Source organism: Mustela nivalis (assembly GCF_964662115.1).
Source record: "Mustela nivalis genome assembly, chromosome: 10".
Lineage (NCBI taxonomy): Eukaryota > Metazoa > Chordata > Mammalia > Carnivora > Mustelidae > Mustela > Mustela nivalis.
In genome coordinates this window covers 57,074,401-57,100,989 of record NC_139029.1, presented here as the reverse complement: position 1 = coordinate 57,100,989, position 26,589 = coordinate 57,074,401, and the positions used below count along the sequence as shown (strand labels likewise).

The 26,589-nt window shown below is 36.5% G+C and overlaps 1 protein-coding gene and 1 long non-coding RNA gene across 2 annotated transcripts in view; one reads left to right on the top strand and one right to left on the bottom strand.

Annotated features, from left to right (window-relative positions):
• Nucleotides 1–26,589, top strand: part of NEGR1 (neuronal growth regulator 1) — an 848,329-nt gene that overhangs the window by 664,559 nt on the left and 157,181 nt on the right. Inside the window, exon 6 of the mRNA XM_082688561.1 lies at nucleotides 6,115–6,266. Coding sequence (XP_082544687.1) covers nucleotides 6,115–6,266 — 152 coding nt within the window. The remainder of the gene's footprint in view (nucleotides 1–6,114; nucleotides 6,267–26,589) is intronic.
• Nucleotides 17,819–26,189, bottom strand: LOC309842187. Its single transcript, XR_014299548.1, has 3 exons — nucleotides 26,145–26,189; nucleotides 18,646–18,792; nucleotides 17,819–17,988 (listed from the first exon to the last, which is right to left on the bottom strand). It is a non-coding gene; the product is annotated as an uncharacterized lncRNA (long non-coding RNA).

The window sequence follows — 26,589 nt, the reverse complement described above, 5'->3', positions numbered from 1 at the left end:
AAGTAGCCTGAAAGGGTGACTCCACTGGGAGCAAAAGGTAACTACTACAAGAGACTGATGGGCATAGTTAAGCCTCACACAGGTAGTTAAGAAACCTCTGGTCCAGGGAATCTGCAAAAACATAGCTGAACTAACCTTAATTATTTTTTTTTTCTGTCCCATTAGATTCACCCCATGGGTTGGATCTGGCTTTCCTAGTACAGATACCACATATTACTTGGTGATTTGGCTCCACTTGTTCTATTCCCTGTCTTGACTCAATTTTCTGAAATCACTCATGATTTCTGCCATGTCTTTCCAAACTCAAACACAATATCCTGGTTTCTACTTAATGATTTGAATACCAGTTGCTACTGGTATTCAAATGGGACAATACCAAGAGTCAGAAGATCTGGGTTTGAATGTTGGTTCTACCACTTACCAGATGATAGAAGATAAATTAACTTAATCTTTCTAAACTTCTTTTTTCTTTTCATCTGTAAAATGGGACTAGTAAAGCTTACCTCCTAGGGCTGCTATGAAGATTAGTTGACATACATTTGAAAATGCTAAAATGTTTTCTGAATGTCAGCTTCCCATACTCTTCACACCAAAATTTTTTTGTACAACATTGGAATTCTTTCATGTTAGATTACTTCAATAATAAATATGTTGAGAACAGCTAACATTTTCCACATACATAAGGCATTCCTGCTTACATTAAAAAGAGTAGAAATATGGCCATGATTCAGAGCCAAAATATACGTAAGCTAGAATTCTGTCATTGAGAGAGGCATTGAGATGTGTTGTGCAAGGACCAATATACCATCTCAGTGTCATCGTCACATTTTTGTTTTGTTTTTAAATTTTTTAATTTAATAACTTTCATCTTCACATTTTTAAGTGTAGCCAAGGTCCTTATATAGAACTATGTTTTACTTGTCTCCCCCCCACCCTTTGGTTCTTAACTCAGTGCCTTCAGCATGGGAGGTATTTAATCATCATTTGATGACCAAATAAAACTTCATTTCCATTAAGACCATATCACATGTGACATTTTTACTATCAACCATGAATTTTTCTGAAGCTCTTCTTCTTGAGTTGTATCCTTGGTTCATACCACTTCTTAGAAGTCAGAAGGCTGCAATCCATTGTTGGAAATAACATTCCTTTTCTTTGTACATATAATTCTTATGACTCAAGAACTACTTTCTGTCCCCTACTGTCTTCCATGTCTGCTATACTACCACCCAAAGATCAATTAATATGATCATAATAATCTTATCCAGTTATATAACATGATACATTATTGTCATATTTTCTTATAACATGACATATTATTATCATATTTCCTTGTATTCTAGTCTGATAAAAGATCTATTATCACTTGAGAACATCTCCCACTTCTGTTTCAATTTGCTTTAATATTTTAAATGTTGTCTGATACACTTGTATATATTTCCTGTATTCACAGTGAAGTATTTCAGTGACTATTTGCACCTGAAATTTTTCTAGAATATTTATTGTTACTCCTAACCTGGAAAGGCAGATAGTAAATGGTAGTCCCAAAATGTGTCATGAGGCTCAATTTATATATAAAATGAATGAGGTCTGGTAGGGCTCTTCCATTTAACTTTGCAGTCTTAACAATCAGTGCCAGTGGCTTTGTGGTCAGTTTTGCTGTTGGATATTTCAGTGGACTCTTCTGTCTATCCTAATTACTACCTGAGAGATGCTATGATTGTAAATTTCATGAACATTTCATGAGTCCGATATATAAATATCCTTCGTTATTATGCTTTCTATGTGGTACTCCTTTCTAACTGACACTTGAAAATATAAGGGCCTCTTCTAATTCAGAACTAGTTATTTGGTCAGGCTGTGTTATTTATGAGTTACCTCATCATCTGCTGGCGGGACAGATAGCCTGCAGTTCACAGATTTATGAAGCATTAATAAAAGGCAGAAGGAAGAAGAGTGAGGGCAATGGTCTTCAGTATGTGTCTTTGTCCATCCAGACTGCTATAACAAAATAGGTGGCTTATAAACAACAGAGAGTTATTTCATACTTCTGGAAGCTAGAAGTCCAAGATCAGGGTGCAAGCATGGTCTGGAGAGGGTCCTCTTCTAGGTCACAGACATCTTACTGCATCTTTACAAGACAGAAGATGCTATGGAAGGTCTCTGGAACCTCTTATAAGGCACTAATCCCATTCATCATGGTTTCACTTTCATGATTTTTAAACATCTTCCAGAGGTCCCAGCCACTATTGCCATCATCTTTGGGGCTTAAGTTTTCAACATATGATTTTGGGGAGGACACAAACATTCTGATCCAAGCAGTATGGAACAAACTACCATAGGTGTAGAGGGTACAGGACAACAAGCTCCATAGTAATGGAAGGATCTCATAGCCATAGGATCCATTGAAAGGTAAAAATGCAAAAAATAAAAATGCTCAGAAATTTCTAAGCAAGTGCCAAATGCTGCTGATCTACTTCTGAGGAAGGAATACTGTATTTAACCACTAATCCAATAGAATTGCTTTCCTCTCTTTGGGGGAAAAGACTATATGAAAATGTCTCTTATTCTGTAATCTGAGTCAATACAAGAACAATTCTCCTAGAACTTGAAAAACTTAAGTATTTAGAGAAAGGAGAGAACTCCAAATAAGGCAGTATTCTGGATTTAGTTCTCTGGTTTTATTGCAAGGTGTACTGTAAACTATTGCTTGAGTTGTCACTTTAAAATTTCACATCACTGATTTAAGGAAGTCTGGTTTCAAACAAGTCTGGGATAGATATGAGAAATTCAGTGGGGCAAGGGTCCTTCTGTTAATAGGCATGTTTGAAAGCTAACAAGAATTTTCTTTAACACAGAATAACAATTTAATTTGTCAAATATGATAAAAGTTGATAAAAATTATTCTTTTTACAGAAAATATAAGTATATCCAACCATTTTGGAATAAAACTGTTTGATAAAGAAAAATATCAACTAAAGAGCACTTTTTTATTTGTTTTTAGTCAAAGATTGAAATTACATTAAAGACAGACATGATGGGAATTATAAGTGTGGTTCAAATTTCTATATCTGGTAACTAAAGGTAGAAGTATTCATCTTAACAGGGTCCCCATTGTGACTGACATAAACTTAGTTGTAAACACCTGTTTGATTGATTCTTCTCTTCAGCTTTGATCTCCTGAGGGGCCTCCAAAGATTTTCAAAGACATGTGTTACCCAGCCAAGTCCCTAATCACCTAAGCATAGGACTCATCTTTGTAGCAATGGCAATTTTCAGAATTGATTTGAATGGGTGAGAAAACCCCTCACTCCATGTGCTCTCAGGATTCCTGCAGGAAAATCACAGAAATACACCTCCTGAGATATATACCATCTCAGAAGTCTTTCTGCCTCAAGATCAACTTTGGAAGGTCTATTTCAGCCATCTACTGGATAAAAATATGTTCTTAGAGTGTATTTGAGGAGTTGGCATTTCTAAAACTCCAAACTCTAGAAGAAAGGACATTTTGGACTTCTCCAGTAATTTCAGAAAGGTAGCTTCCTCTAGAGGGAAGTACATCCCCCGGGAAAGGTAACTTTTCCTATTTATAGGCCATCATCACCTGACAGGCTGAGGAGAGCAGCAGGAATTTCTAATGACGTGCCCCTCAATGAGGATGCACAAAGCAGCGCTGGCCAGAGACCAAGAATGGGTCTACACATACAGAGTGTGGACATGCTACATGATTTTGCAACATCTGGGGCTTTGCCCTCCGACACACTGAAGGGCAGAGAATTAGAAGCCAGCTAGAAAGACAGCCTGAAGGAACATAAGCAAACAATTCCATCAAGTTACTGACTCAACCCCCTTGAGATTTTCTCCCTAGGGTCTAGCCAAATGAAGACCCTGACTAATTTCTTCTTAGTTCTTTAGCAGCAAAATGAATCTTAGTTTTGGTAAGTGGGGCACAATAAGGATTTAGTAGTCCAGGGAGTTGCTGAGTCCTCTGGAGAATGTGTCCCTAGCATAGACATGGTCAGATAGATTTGGGCCATAATGCCAAAGCTCTCTGGACAATGAAGCTGTGAATTTTTATACATAGCATATAATAATTGGTTAAAAATAAAGTTATTAATGTGATGCAGGAAAATATAATCATGATGATATTTTTGGCATAAATGTTGATAGATTTGCAATATAAGATAGGAGAGTTAAAAACTGCCATATCCTTGATATTTTATGCCCTATTTTCTTGTGTCAGAGTTGCAGATCATTAGGTTTATTGCTCAAGTTAAGGTTTTTCAATGTTTATTTAGCTCAGAGTTTTATTAATCTGATTAAAGTTTGAGTTTTGGATAAGTCAAATTCAGCTATTACATGAAATATAAGTAATCCCCAGGGTAATCAAGCATGGCTGCTTATTTTAATCTGCGTGTAGCTACAGTATATTTTATCTAAATTCAGATGCAAGTCACATAATGTAATGCAAAGGAGTTCAACCTAAACTCTCAGGAGAATGCCATTTATTAGCATCTTCATGATTAAAGAAATATTTAGTACTAAAACCTGAACATATTAAGGAAAAATACCATGCCATTTGGGCTATGCACTTACATAGCCCATATTGAGATCAGCACATCTTTTCATCGTAAACTTTGGGATTAGTTAGGGAGATGTTATCGTCTGGTTGGCATCCTCATTATTTCAGAATTCATATTTAGAAAGAGAATTTCTTGAGGGGCTTACCGGTCCCTGTGTTGTGGGGATGTCACCCAATACTGTTGATCTATGAACTTTTTGCCTTTTTGTTTTTTTTAAGATTTTATTTGTGAGAGAGAGAGAAAGAGAGCAGGGGAGAGGCAGAGGGAGAGGGAGAAGCAGACTCCTCACTGAACAGGGACCCAACATGACCTGGGTCTCAATCCCAGGACCTGGAGATCACAACCAGAGCTGAAGGCAGACGCTTAACCAACTGAGCCACTTAGGCACCCCAAACTTTTTTTTTTTTTCTTTTTAGTATTAAGTGCTTTGCGGGACTCAAATATAAAATAAAGTATGTCCATATGGCCCTACCTTTTGAGGAATTTAAACCAGTACAATTTATTTGGGTTTAAAAGACCTGTGTGCCTGGAAATTGCTACAGAGTAGCAGAATGTGCAAGAATGTGACTTTGGTTTTAGAAATCTCACAATTTTGAGAGAAACATGCACAGAGAGAAAGGAAAAGAGTCATTTAAGGAGCATTAGAGTAGGAAACATAAGACACAGATCAGAACTGAGTGAGGAGGGAAGGATCCGGCTGGCAGAGATACAAGGGGCTGATGACCATTGTATGCAGATCAGGAAAAGAGTGAACCAGAGTGGGCTTGGCAAGCCTTGAGAACAGTGGTGCTCTGCCAGCCTCTTGGAGAGTGAGACCTCTGCTGGTAAGCCTGGAGAAAGATTTTTGGGTAGTCAGGGTGGAATTGGGGAAAATAGAATCTTATACTGAGGCCCAGAAAGGTTAGAAGACTTTCCCAGCCACATCCCTAATATGTGGCCAAGATGAGAGTCAACTTGAAATGCTCCTCTCAATGCTAGACTGCTGCTTTTTCTCTAGGTTTAAAAGCAAGTCATCTGTCTGGTTCGTACATGGCAGCAGCAAAGTGGTGTTGACCCTAGACTCAGAACCATCTTATCACAGTTGTGGGGTTAACTTTCATGGGAGTCATCTGATATCATCTGAGATGGCTTAGATGTATCCTAGCCAACTTTTTTAGAAACTGTCAGTTTGCATTTTTAGTAAAATCATTATATTTCATTTGCTTTACTCTTTCTCGACATTAACAGATGAGATGCTGTTGCTGTGATGTGTTTAGTTTTCTAAAATGCAAATCAATGTATGAATAGGACATGTGGAAATCGAAATTCAGTTTGTTGTAGAGCACAAATCCTCCCTTAGGAACAATCTACAGTTGTCAACCAGCTTCTCCTCCCTGATATCTACTAATGTAAGGAAAATATATGATCACATTATATGCTAACACAAGTGTGGACAAAACTGTCTATGAGTTGCCATGACAACCCCAATAAAGATAAAACTAAAAATGGTATTCACAATGCATATTTACCTAGAGTTTATTTTGTCTTCTAGGCTTTTCAATGGCCAACAAGGAATCATTATTCAAAACTTTAGCACAAGATCCATTCTCACTGTTACCAATGTGACACAGGAGCACTTCGGCAACTATACTTGTGTGGCTGCCAACAAGCTGGGCACAACCAATGCGAGCCTGCCTCTCAACCGTAAGTAATACAGTGTTGCCAAAATGCTCCCGGTGGGGGGGGGCCCTTGGTTCCAGTCCATCAGCAGAAATAAAACGTGAGAATGGTGTATGTTCATTTTAGAACTCAGCCTGATGTGACACATCCCTTACACAGAGGAAACTTGGCCCCTAAATGGTATGGGTGTTTGAGAATTTTTTGAATTCCTCTTGAAGTCCACATATGTTTAGAAAAGTGTTTTGGAGCTGAGAAAAGGGGAAAATTTCCAAAATGATAGGACCCACTGAAAAATGTCTTCTGACTGAAGATGGTTTGGTGGGCTTCTGTTTGTTTTGGTTTTGTTTTGTTTTGTTTTTAAAAATATATTACAGTGTCCTTAAGCATAGGTTAATTTCAGTTGAATTTACTTTTGGTTGGTTTTGTTTAGACATTCATCTTGGAATAGTGAAAATTTCACATGCCATATATAAAGTGAAAGAGTAAGTAAATGGTCATGGACAGAGTATTTTGTCCATACAGGTAATGCTTTTACTCAAAATTGTATTTGAAATACAACTTAAGGTTTTGCTTAAATAAATATTCTAGTATATCTTGGTTCCTAGTCCATTTCTAAGGACTATAAATGAAAAAGGAAGAACAAACATGAGGATTGCTTGAATGGAGAGAAACCTAAGCTGATGTTTTTCTCCTACAATTACTTTTAGTGCTTTTCAAGAGCTGAATAAACAACACATTTTCAGAACCATTAGATATTCCTAATTTTCAAGTGGAGTATTTCTTAAAACATTCAAAGATTAGACAGAATATACTATCTTTTTAGTTCCACAGAATTATCTGAATCATTCTTATCTTTTGTAGTTAATATTTTTATAGTAAGCTGACATATATTTATGTTATCATCCTGTGATAATAAGCTGTCTCTGAAAAATGTGGATATTGTGTAATTCATCATAGAAGTGATCACTTCCATCTTGCAGAAGTGAGGATGGGATATATAATACTTCTGCTACTTAAAAATATACTGTAAAAACTATGATTTATGAACTTTGAATTACCACAGTTTAAGTACCTCTTTTATTAGTTAAAATATATTAGTTGTTAGTAGAAAATAATCATTTGAAAAGGATTTGCTTTATATACATATTAAAAACAACATATCACTTATTATTCTAGCTTAATATTACTTAATATTTCTTAATACCCACACTCTGAAAAACACTGCTTGCTATGCAATACCTATAGTATAATAAACTTCTTAAGTTTCTTCCATGAGGATGATTTTTCATGTAATTATGAATAATATAAATGATTAAAAATATTACAGAGCAGTGTGAAATCCCATTTAATGTAAATATTGATACTTCTTTTATATACCATTAATATTTTAAATGATTTAAATATTCAAGAACCTGAAAGAATAAATGAATTAAACAGGCAAAGTAAAAAAAAATTTAAGGCTTAATAACACATTAACTTTTTGGTATTTGAATTTCTAAATCACATTCTGATTTTTGAAACTGAAACATTAATGAATGTGACAAATTAGGAACAAATGTCACTTATGTGTTTGTGGTGCTCTGGCAACTTTAATGCAACCATTTGGAAATAACTCACTGCTGAAAGGGCTTCTAAGCATGGTGTCTTTAGAATGGACTCTGATCATCTCCCTTTCCCGGTTGTTTCCTGGATGTAACAATGCTATGAACTACTAGCACAATTTGATTGATTTGTCAACAAAGACATAATATGCAAATCTTTTCTGTAATTTTGAGCATAGCCCTGGAAATCTGAAGAACCATCTATACATTCAGAACTCTTGTGTGACCTCATCTGAAGCTCTTACTGCACTATTTCTATTTTGTACAGTAATTATTTTTATATGCATTTCATCTCTCTCCACCAAATTATGTTTGTTAAGAATATAGGATCAATACCTGACTCATTATGTTATTTCTCATATCACCAAGCATGGTGCTTGCTATCTAATAGGTAATCAATACATCTTTGGGGAGTAAATGAATTTGTTAAGCATTGAATAAGTGATTAAATGGCTAAAGAATAAATGAATGAATGAACTGGGTTTTAGATGTAAAATGTGTATTTGTAATCTCTAAATATGCAAGACAATAGCAGGAAGATTACAAGTAAAACTTATTGTGAGTTTAAGGTAGACCAGATGTTCTCCTTGTTATTCCTTATGCTCTACAAGGAAGTGAAACCATATGATAGTTGACTCTTATCTCACTTATCTCACTCAGCATAATCTCCTCCAGTCCTGTCAATGTTGATACAAAAGTTGGGTATTCATTAGGAGGCTTAATACTCCATTGTATATATGAACCATATCTTCTTTATCTATTCATCCGTTGAAGAGCATTTTTGCTCTTTCCACAGTTTGGTGACTGTCGCCATTGCTGCTATGAACATTGGGGTACAGATGGCCTTCCCTTTCACTACATCTATATCTTTGTGGTAAATAACCAGTAGTGCAATTGCAGGGTCATAGGGTAGCTCTGTTTTTTTTTGTTTTTTTGTTTTTTTTTTTTTTGAGGAATCTCCACACTGTTTTCCAAAGTGGCTGCACCAACTTGCATTCCCAACAAACATATAAGAGGGTTCCCCCTTCTCCACATCCTCTCCAACACTTGTTGTTTACTGTCTTGTTAGTTTTGGCCATTCTAACTGGTGTAAGGTGGTATCTCAATGTGGTTTTGATTTGAATCTCCCTAATGGCTAATGATGATGAACATTTTTTCAGGAGTCTGTTGGCCATTTGTATGTCTTCTTTGGAGAACTGTCTGTTCATGCCTTCTGCCCATTTTTTGACATGATTATCTGTTTTGTGTGTGTTAAGTTTGAGGAGTGGTTTATAGATCTTGGATGTCAGCCCTTTATCTGTTGTGTCATTTGTGAATATCTTCTCCCATTCTGTGGGTTGCCTCTTTGTTTTGACTGTTTACTTTGCTGTGCAGAAGTTTTGATCCTGTGGAAGTCCCAAAAGTTCATTTTCACTTTAGTTTCCTTTGCCTTTGGAGACTTTTCTCTTTGGATGGTATAGTTATCCAACATAGGCATTGTGAATCTACAAACTATATTATGGGGAAAGACAGTGTTCTTGAAGTCCACATGATGCTAGCTGGAAATTACACTGTGTCGCTTGAGAAGAGTTTTTACTTCACAAGGTCTATGAATGGAAGAGTATTCAACTTTTAAACTGATCCAAGATGAAGCCAGTTGTATGCTGACCTAGTATTGGACTATGACCAGCTATTAAAAGTCTATTGCTGAAGATCAGCTCTTCCTATAGTTAAGGGACTATGTAAAGCTAGCTTGCCCATTTTCTTATCCAAGAGAAAAGAAAGAGACTCCAAAAATTCTGTCAGTTGTGTACATGGTGATATTTGGAACATGCCATGAATAAGAAAATGTCTATGTTTTCATGGTTTGTATCCCTGATAGTTCATACACTCAAAGACAGGGTTATCAGAAATGTGCATCGCCTAGTATACTGTTTATACATAGCAAACACTCAAACTGATTGAGAATAGCTTTCCAACAAAGCTTTAGCCACTCAGAATCAGCTCCCTGGCCATAACTACTTAGGATTAATCTTGGACTGAGGCAGTCTACTCCTGGTTTGTTAGTACCTGCATTTCCTAGATCACCAAGAAGACAGAAGGCAAGAAGCAATAATTTAGAGCTTTGCTATAACTACGACCATTTAAAAAAAAAAAAAAAAAGCAACATTCTTTGGTGTGTGTGTATGTGTGTGTGTGTGTGTGTGTGTGTGTGTGTGTGTGTGTTTCATATAAAATGAGTCAAGCAGGCCTGGGTTTGAATCCCATTTTTACTACATATCAGTTATGTGTGACTTTGAGTAAGCAAATGCTGCAAAGCCTCGGTTAATTCATTGATAAGATGAGGGCACTACCAGCTCCCATCTATAGGATAAAAATTAAATGGGATGATGCATGTAAAGCATTTATCATCAGCCTGGAACAAAGTAAACAATAAATGTTATCCATTGTAATTATATTATATCCCCTAAGAGCACTCAGTTCACAAAGCAATATATAGATGGCTAACTTTATTTGTTGACCCAGTGCCCAACACTTTACTAGGATTTAGATGGTAAATTGTCCCTGGCAAGCCAGGGAGAAGGCATGTAAATCTGAAATAATGTCCCAACTCTAGCTTGTAACTTAACCTCATCCTTAGTCAGTGCAGGGACCAGTCTTTGTGGCACTGATTCTAGATTAAATATGATGTTTGCTGCATAGAAGTTCAGACATCTAGGAGATTCATAAAGTAAAGGCAAAACTAAAACAATTGTTTTATTTTCAGGATTAAATAATTTATTCAATAGCAACAACCTTCATTCATTATATATATATATATTATATAATATATATATTGCCTACAATGTTCATATATATGTATATATGTGTGTATATATATGTATATACACATGTGTATGTATATATATACATATATATGTATATGTACGTGTGTGTGTGTGTGTGTGTACCCACACAGAAAAGAAAAGAATTAAGGAACTGGAAACCAATCCTAAGAGAGTTCCCTCAGTTGAATGAGAGGAGAGGAATACGAAAGACATCTGTAATGCAGTTCAGGAATGGTAGCATACCAGGGCAGAGAAGAGGCTCTGAATCTGGTCTTGAGGGCCATGAAAGGACTGTCATCCAGGTTAGGTAATATCACTTTGAGAATTATAACTAAGATACAACTCAGAATTTCATTTTTGCTACCATTGTATCATTTTCAAAGACAGACATTTGAAGAGTTCATTCAAGAACAATCATGACCACAGTGGCACAAATGAGATAATGATAAACTCAGTCTTAGTGACTGAGGGAGAACTGTAGAGATGTCCCATGAACAAAGGATATGGTAGGATTGAGTCTGGGTGTGAAATGGTTACAGGGCTGGGAGTGGGAATATTCTAATATGAACCAGCCATTCTAAAGACACGGCAGTGTGAAACAATCTGATACATTTGAAGACATGGTAGTATCTTTATAGGGTAAGAGTAAAAAGTGGGAGAAGAGAGTAATGAGGAAGGACTGGACATCATCTCTCAGTGGAATTAGAAATATGTAGAATTTGGACAGGAAGGGCTGCAAATGAGCTTGGACTTTATCCTTCTGGTTTTGGAGAGCCACTGAAGGATTTTCAATAAAGGAAGGACATGAGCAGATTTCCTTTCTGAAAGACATTCTTAGGTAATGTGAGGGCTAAAACCAAGTATTACATTTAAAAGAAGATAATTCCACATAAAGAGGGGCAGAGGTGAGAGAGTGGAGAGAAATTAAGAGAGTTAATGACCAAATGTGGAGAGAATAAGAAGGGAACTGTAGGAGTCCAGGTAATTCCTAACATTTAGTAGGGTAAGAATAATCAAGAAAGAACATGAGAAGAGGATTAGCATTTTCAGATTTGGGGAGTAGGGAGAGATTGAAAGAAGAAAGTGACTTTAATTTTAGAGGTTGAAAGAAGAAAAGTGCCTCAACTAGAGGCAATGTTCAGTAGGTAGTTGGATGTAAAGTCCAGAATGGAGATACAATTTGGAAATTATCAGAATAGAGGTGGTCATTTCAGTGATGTATAGCAAAAAGCTGAGGAAGGACCAACATCCAAGTAAAATCAGCATTGAGGAATGAGCAGTTGAGTTTAACCATCCTGTAGAAGCTCATGGATTCAGTGTGGAGAGATGCCAGAGGAAGATCAGTGTCATGGTAGCCACAGGAGGATACTTCTTCAAGAAGAGGGATGTTCAGCAGTGTCCTGTGCTACAGCAGATCAGAAAATTCTGAAAACTAACCACTGAAAGGAAGAACACAGGCTGATGATCTGCCTTGGCACTTTAGCGGCTGGTCTGAATTGGGCTTGCTTTATGATTAATAGGTCTGGTGGCCATGTGCATCTCACCCCCTCCCTGACCAGCAATGGCAAAGAAGCAGTACATCAGTTTTTGGTGAATCATCCTTCCCATGATTCTTGTTCTTCTGCAAACCTCCTTCATTTTCAGTTTGTGAGCCTCTTTTCTTGCATTTTTCTTCAGTCCCAGAGAAACAAGAAAGGACTAATTTAAAATGAAGTCACCTTAAACCCCTTTGCCTTCCATAGCCTGTAGGCTTTAGACTATAATAGTAAGAGGACTCTAATTCTTTTTTTTTTTTTTTTTAAGATTTTATTTTTTTATTTGACAGACAGAGATCACAAGCAGGCAGAGAGGCAGGCAGAGAGAGAGAGGAGGAAACAGGTTTCCTGCTGAGCAGAGAGCCCAATGTGGGGCTCCATCCCAGGACCCTGGGATCATGACCTGAGCCGAAAGCAGAGGCTTTAAACCACTGAGCCACCCAGGTGCCCCAAGAGGACTCTAATTCTAAGCAGAGATGTTAGTAACTTCATCAGTAGAATTACTTTAGGTAAGGAATATATAATTTCTCAAGTTAGGGGAAAGCAAAATTTATGTTAGGAAAACTATGGGAAACCTAGTATACAATGAATCCCTCCCCTTGTAGGTTATCTGTCCAGAAATTTCTGAAATATAGCCTGCATTGAAAATGTGTGTGTGTGTGTGTGTGTGTGTGTGTGTGTGTGTGTGTGTAAAAGATAGAGAGAGAAAAATATCTGCAGATCAGTAGAGACCAGCCTCAGGGAAGAAATGCTTTAACAAAATTAATAATAGATGACAGCATGCCAACTATTCATAGCAAAATTCCTTATTAAGTAAAAAAAAAAAAAAATTGGGGATTCAGAAATTTGGGGGATTTTATATTATTTTTCAGTTGTGTTTCTCATTTCCTGAACATGAGCAACTGAAAGAGATGATTCCTTTAAGTCTTCCCCTTAAAGAATGTGAACCGAATGATCTCATCCTGCCATCTACGGATCCAATTCATCAAATTTGCATAATTATTTGATTGTAATTCAGTAACATAGAAGTCATTTCTATAGGTAAACTATGTTGTATATGCTTTGTTTCTCACCTTCTCAAAAAAAAAAAAAAAGATGTTCATATAAGACACAAAGAATCATAATCTAAAGCTAAATAAGGAAAGAGAATTAGTTAAGAAGGAAAAAATCCTAGCCATATAAACAAAGTGCTTAAAAATCACATAGCTTTGGTTTAATACACCTTTCTCTTTAGACCTAATGTATGAAAATATCTGGGACAAGTCAAGTTTTAATATTAGTAGAGTCCTTGCATACAGACTTATATAGATAACAATAATACTGCTCCATTGTGTGGGTGCCAAATTCCTCTTTCTTGTGTTTCCAAAAGTGGGGAGTCAAACCTCTTGCTAGAATATAGGTCCTAATGATGTGATAAGGACTTCTTTTCTTGTGTGTGTGTGTGTGTGTGTGTGTGTGTGTGTGTGTGTGTGTATGTGCACACACATGCATTTATTCAAATAATAAAGCATTTGCCTCAGAAAAATTACACATACAATATTCAAAGGACTCACCCAAACTTTGTCTTTTCCCTGCCTTAGCAACCCTGTGGAGACAATAATGAAGTTCCAATTTCAAATGTTTTATACAATCAATGCTATTTAAGTTTCTGGAAAATCTCCTTTCATGTTAGAGGATATTTCTTCCCAGTCTGTTTAATTTGATGGACACCTTCTTTTTGAGATTAAAAAAAAAAAAGTCAATAGCTGGTATCCAAAAGGAAAATGGAAGAGGCTATTGAAGAAAGTAAGAATGTGGCTGGCATAACAGTTTTTCCTTGTTTAGATCCGACTGAGGCAGGCAAACGTTATTTTTTGACTGATTTGTTGAATATGGAGCCAGCTGTGCCCTTGCAAGTAATATTTCAGCTCTCTGCTTGCTTCAAATGTCCCCACATGCCAGTAAGCAACTGTATGGGCTCTCTGTTACTTTTGTGTATTATAATGAACCCTGATTCCATGTGAAAGGTGGTACCACAAATTTGAATGATTCATATTTTAGATTGAAATTGATCTCCCCTCCTGGAGCTTAAAAGAGATAGGAATTTCATTTTGGTTGAAAGAGGCAGTAATAAATTTAGACTTGGTGATTATTGAAGACAGTGTGCTACGTGAACCAACTAGCTTTATCCTCACAGCTTTAAGATGTTAATGGAAAGCCTTCCCTGGATGTTCTGGAAATAAATATTTGACAAAAATTAGGTTTGCAATTGTAGCTGGACTTTGATATCAAAGCTACATCAACACACTGAATGGCACTCGGCTAAACTGAAATACACACCTACATAATAGTCACACACATAATGGAAGTATACAAATTTGCTGAAAGGCAGTATGAGGGAAGCAAGAAGATCTTTTCCTCCCTGACCTTATTCCTAGAAGCCTTGTGTGTTCTCAAGAAGCTAGACACAAAATAGGCATTCGGTGCCTTCCATGAGAGACAATACCCAATAGGTTGGAACTGGTGGAGCTCCAGTTCACCAAGTTCCCACTAGTAAGAGCCAAACACAGACGCTAACAGTGCCTTAGTTAGCCATGTCAAATGGCAGAACTTTAAACCTAGAGTAGTCTCAGCTTTACCTACTTCGTTTTTCACCAACTTTTTAAAGCAGTGGATTCCTTTCTTTCCCCAAAAAAACCTGATGCAAGCCGTTGGTATAGAACAAAGATAAAACTGGAGTTCATTGTTGATTGGGAGGTAAATGTGGAAAATCCTGTCTTTTTCCTCCATATCACACTGCACAGTGACCCTGAGGCCCATCAAAAAGCCACAGAGTTGCACGAGATTCGGTTTGAAAACTTTCGGTCTAGACCAGTTCTTTCACTTTATAGGTGAGGGAGCTCAAAGTTGTATATTGTCAGAGCAGACAACCCTACAATTCCTATTCTTGTTCCAATGCTCTTTCTGCTACACACGCCAAGTACCGAATGCTTCGAAAGCAATTGGATCTGAGTCAAAGCCATAGTTCCCTATTTGGGATGTTGCATGTTATTCTCACAATCCCCATCTTTAAACTTCAGTTGTCCCATCTATAAAATAGGGGAAATAACTTAGTTTTATCTTGTTCTGGTGAAGATCAAATGATGCACGGTATGTAAAATAGCTAATATGGTACCTCATTAAACGTCAGTTTCCTTTTCTTTCTTTCCTGGTATGGATGATCCGAACATTGAAGGATAACCAGTGAAGCTTAGTCTCTGTAACCCCAGTAAATGTATAACTTTATCTCACTGGGTATTCGAGGACAGCGCTGGTTCTTTAATTCATTTACTCATGTACTTATGTATATCGCTATGATACTGTCTCTTTTATTAGAATTATTAATTAAATCAGCCATGCACATAAACATTCACTTGTAATGATGAAAAGAAAAAAAAAAGGTGGTCAGGTTGATAGAGAGGGTTGTACAAGATTAATTACTCTACTGATGTGTTTCTCTCAGGTTAAGAGGCAATTTGACAGCTGCATCCTCAAGCTACTGAAGCTATGCATATATCCCCATGGTTGACAAAGGGTCAGTAAATGCCAAGGGGAGAACGCAGCTTTGGCATTTGCTGTTGTCATTGATCAGCATTGAAATGTAGCAGGTTTTGGGAATTAGGTACCAAAAAGATACTGAGAAATCAAAAGGAGTTTCAAAATTAACCGTAAAATTTTATTAGGGATCATAGCCTAAGAGACAGGCAATTTAGGTTCTTGCCTTTACTCGGAGAAGTCCTTAAGTAAACCACTTCTCTGGCCTCAGTTTCCTCATCTATAAAATGAAGAGATAAAATATACTCAAATTCTCTTTCAGCTATCATACTTTAAGATTCTAAAAAAAATCTATGTGCGTTTAAAAGAAATGGTATTTATGTATTAGTTGTTATTAAAAACAGTTACACTTACTCCTTAACAAAGTAGAAACGCTGCCAATATTTTCCCCTTCCGTACATTTTTGTCATTGAACCTGAAATTATTTTTTATTGACAGGGAAAAAAAGTATTTTAATGCATTTTGCTCTGTGGTGAGTTTCCATAAAGTTTAGCTCAATAGCACTGCTGGCCTAATCATTTTGTCATCTCTACAAAGAATTTTACTCTCCGGGGAAATTTCCTTTATGTTCACAGTTTCAATTCTGTCGGCCAATAACCTATGAAAAGGCACTAGAATAGATCTTCTTGCTTGCTATTTCACAAAAGTCTAACCCTTATAACAAATTAGGCCAAAATGTGACCTTGTATATATGGGAACGGTGGCTATTAAGATTTTGTAAAAATGAAAACATGCCAACATTTCCAGCTTGAAGAAAAGATATTACCAGTCTCTACCTTCAGTAGTGCCTTTCCCAATCTTTTCCCTGACAAAGCATATTGGAGGTTCTGTGAGCTATTCCCCGCCCAGTGATTTCTAAGTAAGTCTCTTAGAAAATACTTAGCCAGCATGCATTATTTTCCCCGTAGCAGTGACTGGATTTGAAGCATGATCCAATAGTGTGAGCACATGACAAGGTAGCAGTCTGAGCCACTCCCCCGACTTCCACTTTGGTGCCATGATTTCTTTTTCTGAAAAATGTAAGTGTGACCTCTCATATAAGATTCAGAGATAAAAGTGAAGAAAATGATTATTATGAAGTCCCGAGTGCCATTATTATTAAACTCCCCATTTCTCCTCAGGCAACACGAAACATAATTAATAGAGCACATCACCAAAAGAAAAAGTAAAGTGAAATTGGATTTTTTTTTCTGTTTTGATGTTCCAAATAAAGGAAAAAAGAGGAAGAATTAATTGTAAAAGCAATGATATTTCAATGGGCCACACTTTATCTAAAGCACTGTAAGTTCTGTTTTAGTAGCCATAAAACTGCTGGGGAAGAAATCGAAATGGCATGTCCTCTTGAATGTGTCTATTCAGCATAGACTGGGATTCCTTCTTTATAAATATAATCCAATTGTGATTTCTCTCCAGAGACACAAATTAGATATCTTCCCAGTATATACTTAAGTAAGATTTGAATAAGTCAAGCAAGACTTGCTTGCATGAAAATGTTATTTCACCTATGGCATGGCCAGAGGTTTTTAGTAAGTTAGATTTTTTCCAAGTTTATCCTTTTTTTTTTTTTTAACCAGCTTTCTCTTTCAGTGATTTTAAAGTAAAGAAATAACTCCAGTATCCCAGCTCTAAAATGTGGTATTAGATAGTTGCATGCTCTTCAGTTTCCTTTCTTTGATTTTTTAAAAATCAATCCAATTAGTGCATATGTGGAACAGCCTAATTAGTGAGGCAGATCATAATTCTTGTCAAAAAAAGAAAAAAATCATTAGAGTCACCACTCAGTCCACTTAAAAGGAGTCACAAGTTTTCTAAAATACTTCCTAAGACAGGATTTAGCAACATGTTTTTCTAAAACTGACAGGATTATAGTCACGTTTTAAGAATTCATGGTCGTACCTGTAGGAGAATTCATATATTCTCAAAAGATAATAATTTCTTTGGAGCACTATAGTTTATCTTATAATGATAATACGCTTATCCAAATGTAGATAATATCTATAATCAAACTATTTAACTAGGCAGACACGCTTTTAGGAAGACTCACATAAGCTTTAAATGCACAACTCTGCAGTCTTGACTCTGCTGGAAAAAGATAAATGGAAAGTGTTTATTTCTCTCAAGCTGGCATATGGCTGTTGGAGTCCATATTTGACATCCTTGCTTACACCCATTTTGCTTCATACTCCAGAATCACCTGTATAATCTTGAACATCTCTCCTGCCGGCAGCACCTGAAAGAATGGGTCTCACATGCCAAAATATTCTTAGACTGCCACACATCATCATCATCATCATCTTCTATTTACTTTTTTCCTTTGTTAACATATTCCCTGATCCTTTCCTCCCATTCTCCTTCCCTTTACCTCCTTCTCCTCCTCCTCCTCCTTTTTCTTCTATATTTTTAAAAGATAAAAGACATTGTTACATATTAGTTATAGATTCACATGCTTTCTGGATCATGCCCTTTTTTCTTTTTTCTTTCTTTCTTTTTTTCTTTCTCTTTCTCTCATTTTTCCTCAACTCTGGGATTTAATCATCACCAAAACAGATAAATAGATGCTTCTCTAACCAGGAATAGAGATTCGGGACAGAACTGAAGAGCCCTGAGAATAGGCAGCTCAAAAATTGCTTTTGAAAGCTTCATCACCGAAAATGTAATCAAACTTAGCTTACCCAAAATTGATTTAAGTTGCAGCCTAAGGGCCAACCTCTGACCAGGGCAGTGTTCGCACTGGCATCGATTCTGCCCACAATTGAATTACTCAGCAATTCTGTGCACTCTGAGTTCTAGCCCCGGAGTGCAAATGGCCAATTTGAGAAGCAACCTGGTTGTGCCTGAAATTTGCAGGAAAATTTTCTCATACATTCCTGGGAAAAAGCAGGCTTACTTTTTAAAAATAGTCTCGGTCATGGATTTGGCTGCCCAAAGAATCTTTTTTTTTTTTTTTTAATGTTGATTTTGATGTTAGAAAACTGCTTCTCTCAGATAATTTCTTCTGACTGGAAGGATGAGTTGAAATCCTAAGATATGTGTACTAAAATTTAGAGAAAATGAAAATTAATGATGAAAAAATAAGTCAGTATAATATTCTACTATTAGATAAAGGGAAAGGCAATATACACATTGTATTTTATAGTTCTAGATGCAGCAGTTAAAAAAAAAAGCAAGACATTGGGGAAGGTATGTGCTATGGTGAGTGCTGTGAAGTGTGTAAACCTGATAATTCACAGAGCTGTACCCCTGGGGCTAATAATACATTATATGTTAATAAAAAATAAAAAATTATATTAAAAATAAAAAAGCAAAACATGTTTACTCTGATGTAAGAGAAGAACCTTCTATAGGTATCCATAGAATTGTATTCTATGACACCATATCTACCCTTCCTTTCCAAAGTATTTTATAAGATTAGCATAAAAAATTATAAGTACTCTTCTAAGACATAGCAGGCTTTTGTTATGCATTTTTATTTTTCATATTTACCCCCTTGTACTGTAAATTAATTGTATATCATCTATCCTCCTCACAAAGCTCCTTTTATTTTCACATAAACCTTATCTTTATGTATTTATTTTACATATTTATAATTATAACATAGATTGAATTTTATACCTTGCAAAAACTTCCTCATATTTCTATTCAGTCTTACTTAATAAAAATTTTATGGCTTTGCTGTTATATATTCAGTGGTGCATTGGTAGAAATGTAACTGAAACAAAGACTATGTATCACAAAATTTACAAATAATAATAAAATGTGCTATGCACTTTATAGTAAATTCCATACAGCCAATTTCCTCTGAAAGAATCCTTTCATTGATTTTTGCCCAAATCATGTATCTATAGCCAACTATGGCTGCAGTTCAGTCATGATTTGACAAGTGGAGTTGTATCCCAACTATGAGTATTATTCTGATATGAATGCCTGTTGCTATTTTTATTTATGATAATGAGTAAGACGAAAGTAACCTCTTTGCTGAAAGAAATAACATTTTTTAAAAAGATTTTATTTATTTATTTGATACAGAGAGAGATAGATCACAAGTAGTCAGAGAGGCAGGCAGAGAAATGGGGGGAAGCAGGCTCCCTGCTGAGCAGAGACTCTGACATGGGGCTCCATCCCAGGACCCCAAGATCATGACCTGAGCTAAGGCAGAGGCTTAACCCGTTGAGCCACTCAGGTGCCACAAATAACATTTTTAGATCCTGAGAGACAATTCTATTTTTTGTTCTACTTATGTAAGAAGTATACTTATACAATATACTTCTAGGTTTAATTTCCATTGATTTTTATCATTGTTATTTTCTTAAGTGTATCCATCAACAGCAACAACAAAAAAAATCAACCCTTAATTTGGAGCGTTTGCCCATTTCCATGGTGCATATATCCTCATTATACAGACTTCAAGCTACCATGTGATGTCTCTGAATGCAGAGTTGGCAAAATACGAACAGTATCACACCATGATATATTTGCACAATACAGACATAATGTAAAAAACCTGAAGACCATAGATAATAGTAAAAGTATCATAAAATTAGTTTGAAATAATGAGTTTTGAGTAGTTATGGCATGTTTCTAATATAATTTATTTAATTGTAAGCTTATATAACTTAATTTTAAACAAAAGCAATGTTTAGCAAAGTGCTCACATTCCTTCAGGTTTAACAGTTGGCTCTCATGACCTGACACAAGCCAGTTTCAACATGCCTCTATTTACCTGAGGGAATATAAAGGAAAACATGGCTTCCCCAAATACAAACTGCAAGATTCTAATAAAATGTGCTATGCACTTTATAGTAAATTCCATACAGCCAATTTCCTCTGAAAGAATTCTTTCATTGATTTTTGTCAAAATCATGTATCTATAGCCAACTATGGCTGCAGTTCATGTTAAATGGAGTTAATCATATTTGTTCATATGGAGGGCGAATGATCTTATATATTAAACAAGACATATGTTTATATATACTTGGTGCATGGTAGGGATTCATCCATTTGTTGTCTTTTTTTACCTCTTACATAACTCCAGTCCCCCCCCCATTATACCCCTAATTTCCTTTTTTTAAAAAATTATGTTGTTAGCCACTGTATGTTACATCGTTTTTAATGTAGTGTTCAATGATTCATTAGTTGCATATAACACCAGTGCTCATCACAGCATGTGCCCTCCTTAATACCCAACACCATGTTACCCCATCTCCCCACTATTCTCCCCTCTGAAACCCTCAGTTTGTTTCCCGGGGTCCATAGTCTCTCATGGTTTGTCTCCCTCTCTGACTTCTCCCCGTTCAGATTTCCTTCCCTCCCCCTATGGTCTTCTGTGCTTTGCTTCTGTTCCACATAGGAATGAAACTATAAGATACTTGTCTTTCTCTGCTTGACTTACTTCACTCAGCATAATCCCCTCTAGTTCCATTCATGTCCATGCAGATGGTGGGTATTCATCATTTCTGATGGCGGAATGATATTCCATTGTATATATGGGCCATATCTTCTTTATCTGTTCATCTGTTGAAGGGCATCTTGGCTCCTTCCAGCAATTGTGGACATTGCTGCTATGAACACTGGGGTATAGGTGGTCCTTCTTTTCACTGCATCTGTATTTTTGAGGTAAATGCCTAGTAGTGCAATTGCTAGGTTGTAGGGTAGCTCTGTTTTTGATATCCAGAGGAAATTCCATACTGTTTTCCAGAGTGGCTGTACCAGCTTGCATTCCGAACATTGTAAGAGGGTTCCTGTTTCTCCACATCCTTGCCAGCAGTTGTTGTTTCCTGATATGTTAATTTTTGTCTAACTTTACTGTGAGATAGGGATAATTTGATAGAGTGTCTCCAAATCAGTATAAGACCCCCAGATAAAAAGTTGTGACTTTTTTCTTTCTTTGTGATAAGCTCATGCATACCAAAGTGCCCACATCTCCATTTCTTGTTTACATTTGCTGCAGCACAAAATGTTCCCTCTTACAACTGACTGTATTACTATGCCTCATTCCTGCTTTACACTAGTTCTTAAGCAACATTTTAAACCAAAGTTGTAAAGCCTCAGGGTATGCTTATCAAGTAATGTTTTAATCCTATGAAGCCAAAGAGAAAAATACATTACCTGGTCATAAAAAATTTTCAATGTGTCATATTAACATCACAACAGATTCCAGATTCAGTACTGTCTCTCCTAGAACCTGGCCGGAGTCAGGGGAAGAGGAATACTTATTTTGAGATGCTTTGAAGTAGCTGGAATCTGTTTCCTCTTACCCCCCCTACAAAATACCTTAAAGTGTTTTGTTTCCTTATTCTTCTACCTGCTTAAAGCAAGAAAATTATAATTGGTAGGCGGCATACTGTGGGTCATGAAATTAACCAGTAATATGTTATAATTTTAAAACTTCAATCTCTTTCTGCGTATTCAATTTATTGACTATCTAAAAGCCTAGTCCCATGCTATGTTGGGAATACAAAGGTGAGCTGATAAGACTTTATTCTTAACCTCTTAAAGACTGCTCTTTTTGATGGGAAGGCTGGAGACAGAAGCAGTTACCACAAAAAATGGTAAGTTCTTAGAGATGAGAGACAGAATTACAAATATGAATGAATGAAAGAAATTTCTTATGGCTGGAGCACAGAAAACAATAAAGGGAAAAGCAAACAGATACAAGGAAGGAAAGAAAGGCAGGTACCAGCTTGTGAATAGCCTTGTAAGCATCTGCTACCATCTTTTAATGTGTTTACAAATGTCATCAGCCAAAAATATTTTTCATATACCATGATAGCTTTGAAAATGTGGCAGAAACACCAGATACTTACTACGGAAATATTATGATACTTTGGTTCTAAAGACTGTTCACCATACATGTGAAACAACCCCAGTTACTAAGTTAAAGACTACTTTAGGCCTGAGCCTTAAGTTCTTTGTCATGTTTGGCAGTCCTCAGACACATATACTTATTAATCACTTCCCCATATATTTCTAGAAAAGCTTATATACTTGTGCCGACTTTCATTTAAATGAGTAGTTACTTCCTTCTCTTGACCTATTATTCTGATCAAGTAGTAAAATAAGTAGTACTGAACTATTTAGTGAAATGTTTAACTTTTTTCTTTTTTTTTTTTAAAGATTTATTTATTTGTCAGAGAGAGAGCGAGCGAGAGCGAGCACAGGCAGACACAGTGGAAGGCAGAGTCAGAGGGAGAAGCAGGCTCCCTGCGGAGCAAGGAGCCCGATGTGGGACTCGATCCGAGGACGCTGGGATCATGACCTGAGCCAAAGGCAGCTGCTTAACCAACTGAGCCACCCAGGCGTCCCGTTTAACTTTTTTCTAATCTAGTCTTCCCAGGTTTTTTTCTAGGACATTGTTAATCTATTCACTAATACATACTATAATTGTTTGGCCTAATCTTTTTTTCCTTCAAATTACATAGTATGTTGCGAGAAGCTCTCTAAAAAAACTTTGGAACAAAATCTTTCATCTCTGACTACTGTAATAAAGTTAAATACTCTTGCCCCTGAATGAACCCCTGAGGAACTTTTCTATAGAGACTTACAACACATTATCCCCTGATTAGAAGATCACCTGATTAGTAAGGTCACAATAACAGTTGATAGTAAACATTAAACATTATTTCCATGTCCTGGAAAATAGCCCATAAAGATAGTTTTACCAGTTTAGTTACAGCCTATTATATGCGGTGAAATATCCAGCATAGTATCTACTTTCTCCAGTCCCAGACCAAGGAAGCATTAAGCTCTCTAGAAAAATCAACTTTGTTTTTCTATGTGTTTTGTTTTGTTTTGCTTTAGTTTTTAATAACCAATATCTCCAGTCCCATCTTTCAGTTGGGTGAGAGAGCTGAGATGGCTTAGCACAAATCCAGCCCCCCCTCCCCCCAAGTCAACATAAATGCCGGTATCCACCACACTCTACTAATGGCTAGAGGGTAAAGATGAGAGGAAAGGGAAGTATGAGGAGAAAAGTATAGCAGCTTCTGTTATAGCTGGTATGAGATCAGACTTAGTATCTAGGTTCAGTTAGAGAATGAGGAAAGGCAAAATGTAATGCAGTGCTCTATCTAGATAAGATAATTATGGCTTCGGGAGTTCAGAAACAAGGAGTATCAAGGTACTGGAAAAAAATAACTCCAAGCCAATATTCTGCTGATGGGGATTCAGAATCATTATCTTCAAATACAAAGACAACATTATTATCCTTTGTGATTTACAGTTGTCGAATTCAATGTGAGATAGGCCTAACTTGTAACAGTTCTGTTGCTGCAGTTATTGTCGTGGTTTATGGAAGAAAGTGCTGCAAAGTGACATGCTTACACAGAGGACAATTTCAGACTGGAAATGGTGCCAATAGATGGGAAGCAGAAGAAAGCTGGACTCTACTGTAGTGATTGGAAAGGATTCTTTCAAGTATGCATGTGAGTGTGTGTGTGACTCTGTGTGTAAAGCTAAATTAAAAATCACCTAACATTGAAGTTAGTTCTTCAGGACCGTCATTATGTGTACCATTTATAACCTATCCATTCTAAAAGACTGTCAGATATGTAGTCATTTAAGTACTTGTTTCTACTTGTCATTTCATAGGAGTGTGGTTGTCCCCACAACATTGTTGATAGCTTATTGGTGGTGGCCGCCATGTTGTAGACTTCTTTGTAGGTGAACCTTTAAAGCTATAAAATTCTAACATTTGTTATGTAATCTGACCTTTGAAAATGTCTAAAACAAAGGTCTAGAAACAAAAGCAAATTATTTTATCTATATTCTACTTTACCATTAAAATTCTGTTGAACCAAAGTGCTGAGAGGCCTTCTAACAGAAGGGCTGTATTCCAAAAATAATTTATCAATGCTTATTCATTAATATTCAACTTCTGTGAGACTTGACCACAAAATTTTGAAATGTGTAAATACTTTCTAGGTGAGTTTTCTAAAGCATCTGTGTTAGGATTAGGAACAGTTGCAAGTGACAAAACCCAAAAGAGACTTAAACAAAATATTTTATTTCTCTTTCACATGAAAGTCTACAATAGATAGTCCAGGGCTAAAATGGCATTGTGATATTAAGGACATGGCCTCTTTGTATGATTTTGTTCCACTCTGTACCATCCATTCCCTAGTTACATTATGGCCCCAAGTATCCCATCTAGTTCAAAGCTTAATACTGGTACTTGAGGCTGTAGGGAGAAGAACAGAGAGGTGGAGATCTTACTCCTTTCTTTTATAAATACTTCTCCAATCTTTTTTTCATGTAAAACTGTGTTTTAATTGTTTTAAATTAAAACGTGTATATTTAAGGTACATGATGATGACATGATAACATGATGATTTGATCTTTGTGTATATGTATATACATATTTTACTCTCTCTCTATATATAAATATATATATATATAAAATGAAATAATTACTACAGTCAAGGTAATTACCATATCTTATTACCATGTAGTTACCACTTTTTGTGTGTGTGATGAGAGCCCCCGATATCTACTCTACTCTCATAGCAAATTTCCAGTATTTAACATATTATTATTATTATTATTATTATTATTTAAAGATTTTATTGTTTTTATTTGACAGAGAGATCACAAGCAGGCAGAGAGGCAGGCAGTGGTGGGGGAAGCAGGCTCCCCACTGAGCAGAGAGCCTGATGTGGGGCTCAATCCCAGGACCCTGAGATCATGACCTGAGCAGAAGGCAGAGGCTTAACCCACTGAGCCACTCAGGCACCCATATTTAACATATTATTATTAAGGACAGTCATCATGCTGTATATTAGACCTCTAGACATTCTTCCTACATAATTGTAACTTTCTATCCTTTGATCAACAACTCCCCCGCTGTATCCCCCACCTCCCTGCCCCTGGTAACTACTGTTCTACTCTTTGCTTCTATATATTTGACTTTTTAAAATTCCACATGTAAAATCATACCTTCCTCCCCCCCCCCCCCCGTCTGGCTTTTTTCACTTAGTATAATATTCTTTGTTAGTGACAACTGAATTCTCTGCCCAAACTGTACTTTTCTTGTGATAGGAAAAGGATACAATGGATATTGAGGGGCAACTAGTTAAGTAGTCTTTACTACAGTCTGTTTATGACTCAAACATCCAAGCAAGCCCTCCTTCTTCTATATAAAACACACCATTCCTATCAAAGGCAGATCATCGTGCTCTATCAGATCTGGGCCTGGTATGCAGGATCTCTAGATGATGCAGTCTTCCTGTGAGCCTGAATGTGACACATCACATTAATTCATGTTAGTCAGCTAAACTTGGGATTCAAACAAACATTTTCTGCCACATATAGGCTGAATATACTATGGTAAACTACCATCCAAAACACTGTAATAGCACTTCCATTATAAAAAGGAGAAAAAGGGAAACCCACAGCAGCCACTTATCCACAGCAATGATCAGCTCCTACCAGTCTGAAGAATCAAGATTCCCTTATATGTTCCTTAGGTAGAACACTAGGCACCTACTCATTCTGTACTCTGGAAAGAACCCCAAGTCCATTGTCCTCTGTGACCCTTGTCCTTTTCCTCTTGGAAACACTTGGACACTAGACTCCTTGCCTCTATCTGAGGAAAGCAGTGGGGACTGAACAGCCTGTGTGGCCCACCTTGTACTGAGGAAGATTGAGGACACCGAATCCTCCTAAGAGTTACCAACTACACTGGTAGACCAGGTGGGTGGTTTACTTTGACAAAATGATTTTCTTAAAAACTTAGTTGGCTTCCAGTCTAGTTAATTTAGTTTGTTAGGAATCTTAGCAAAATTTTGGGTAGAACAAATTTTGAATACAGGTGGCTTCAGTCTTTTCCTACTATCCT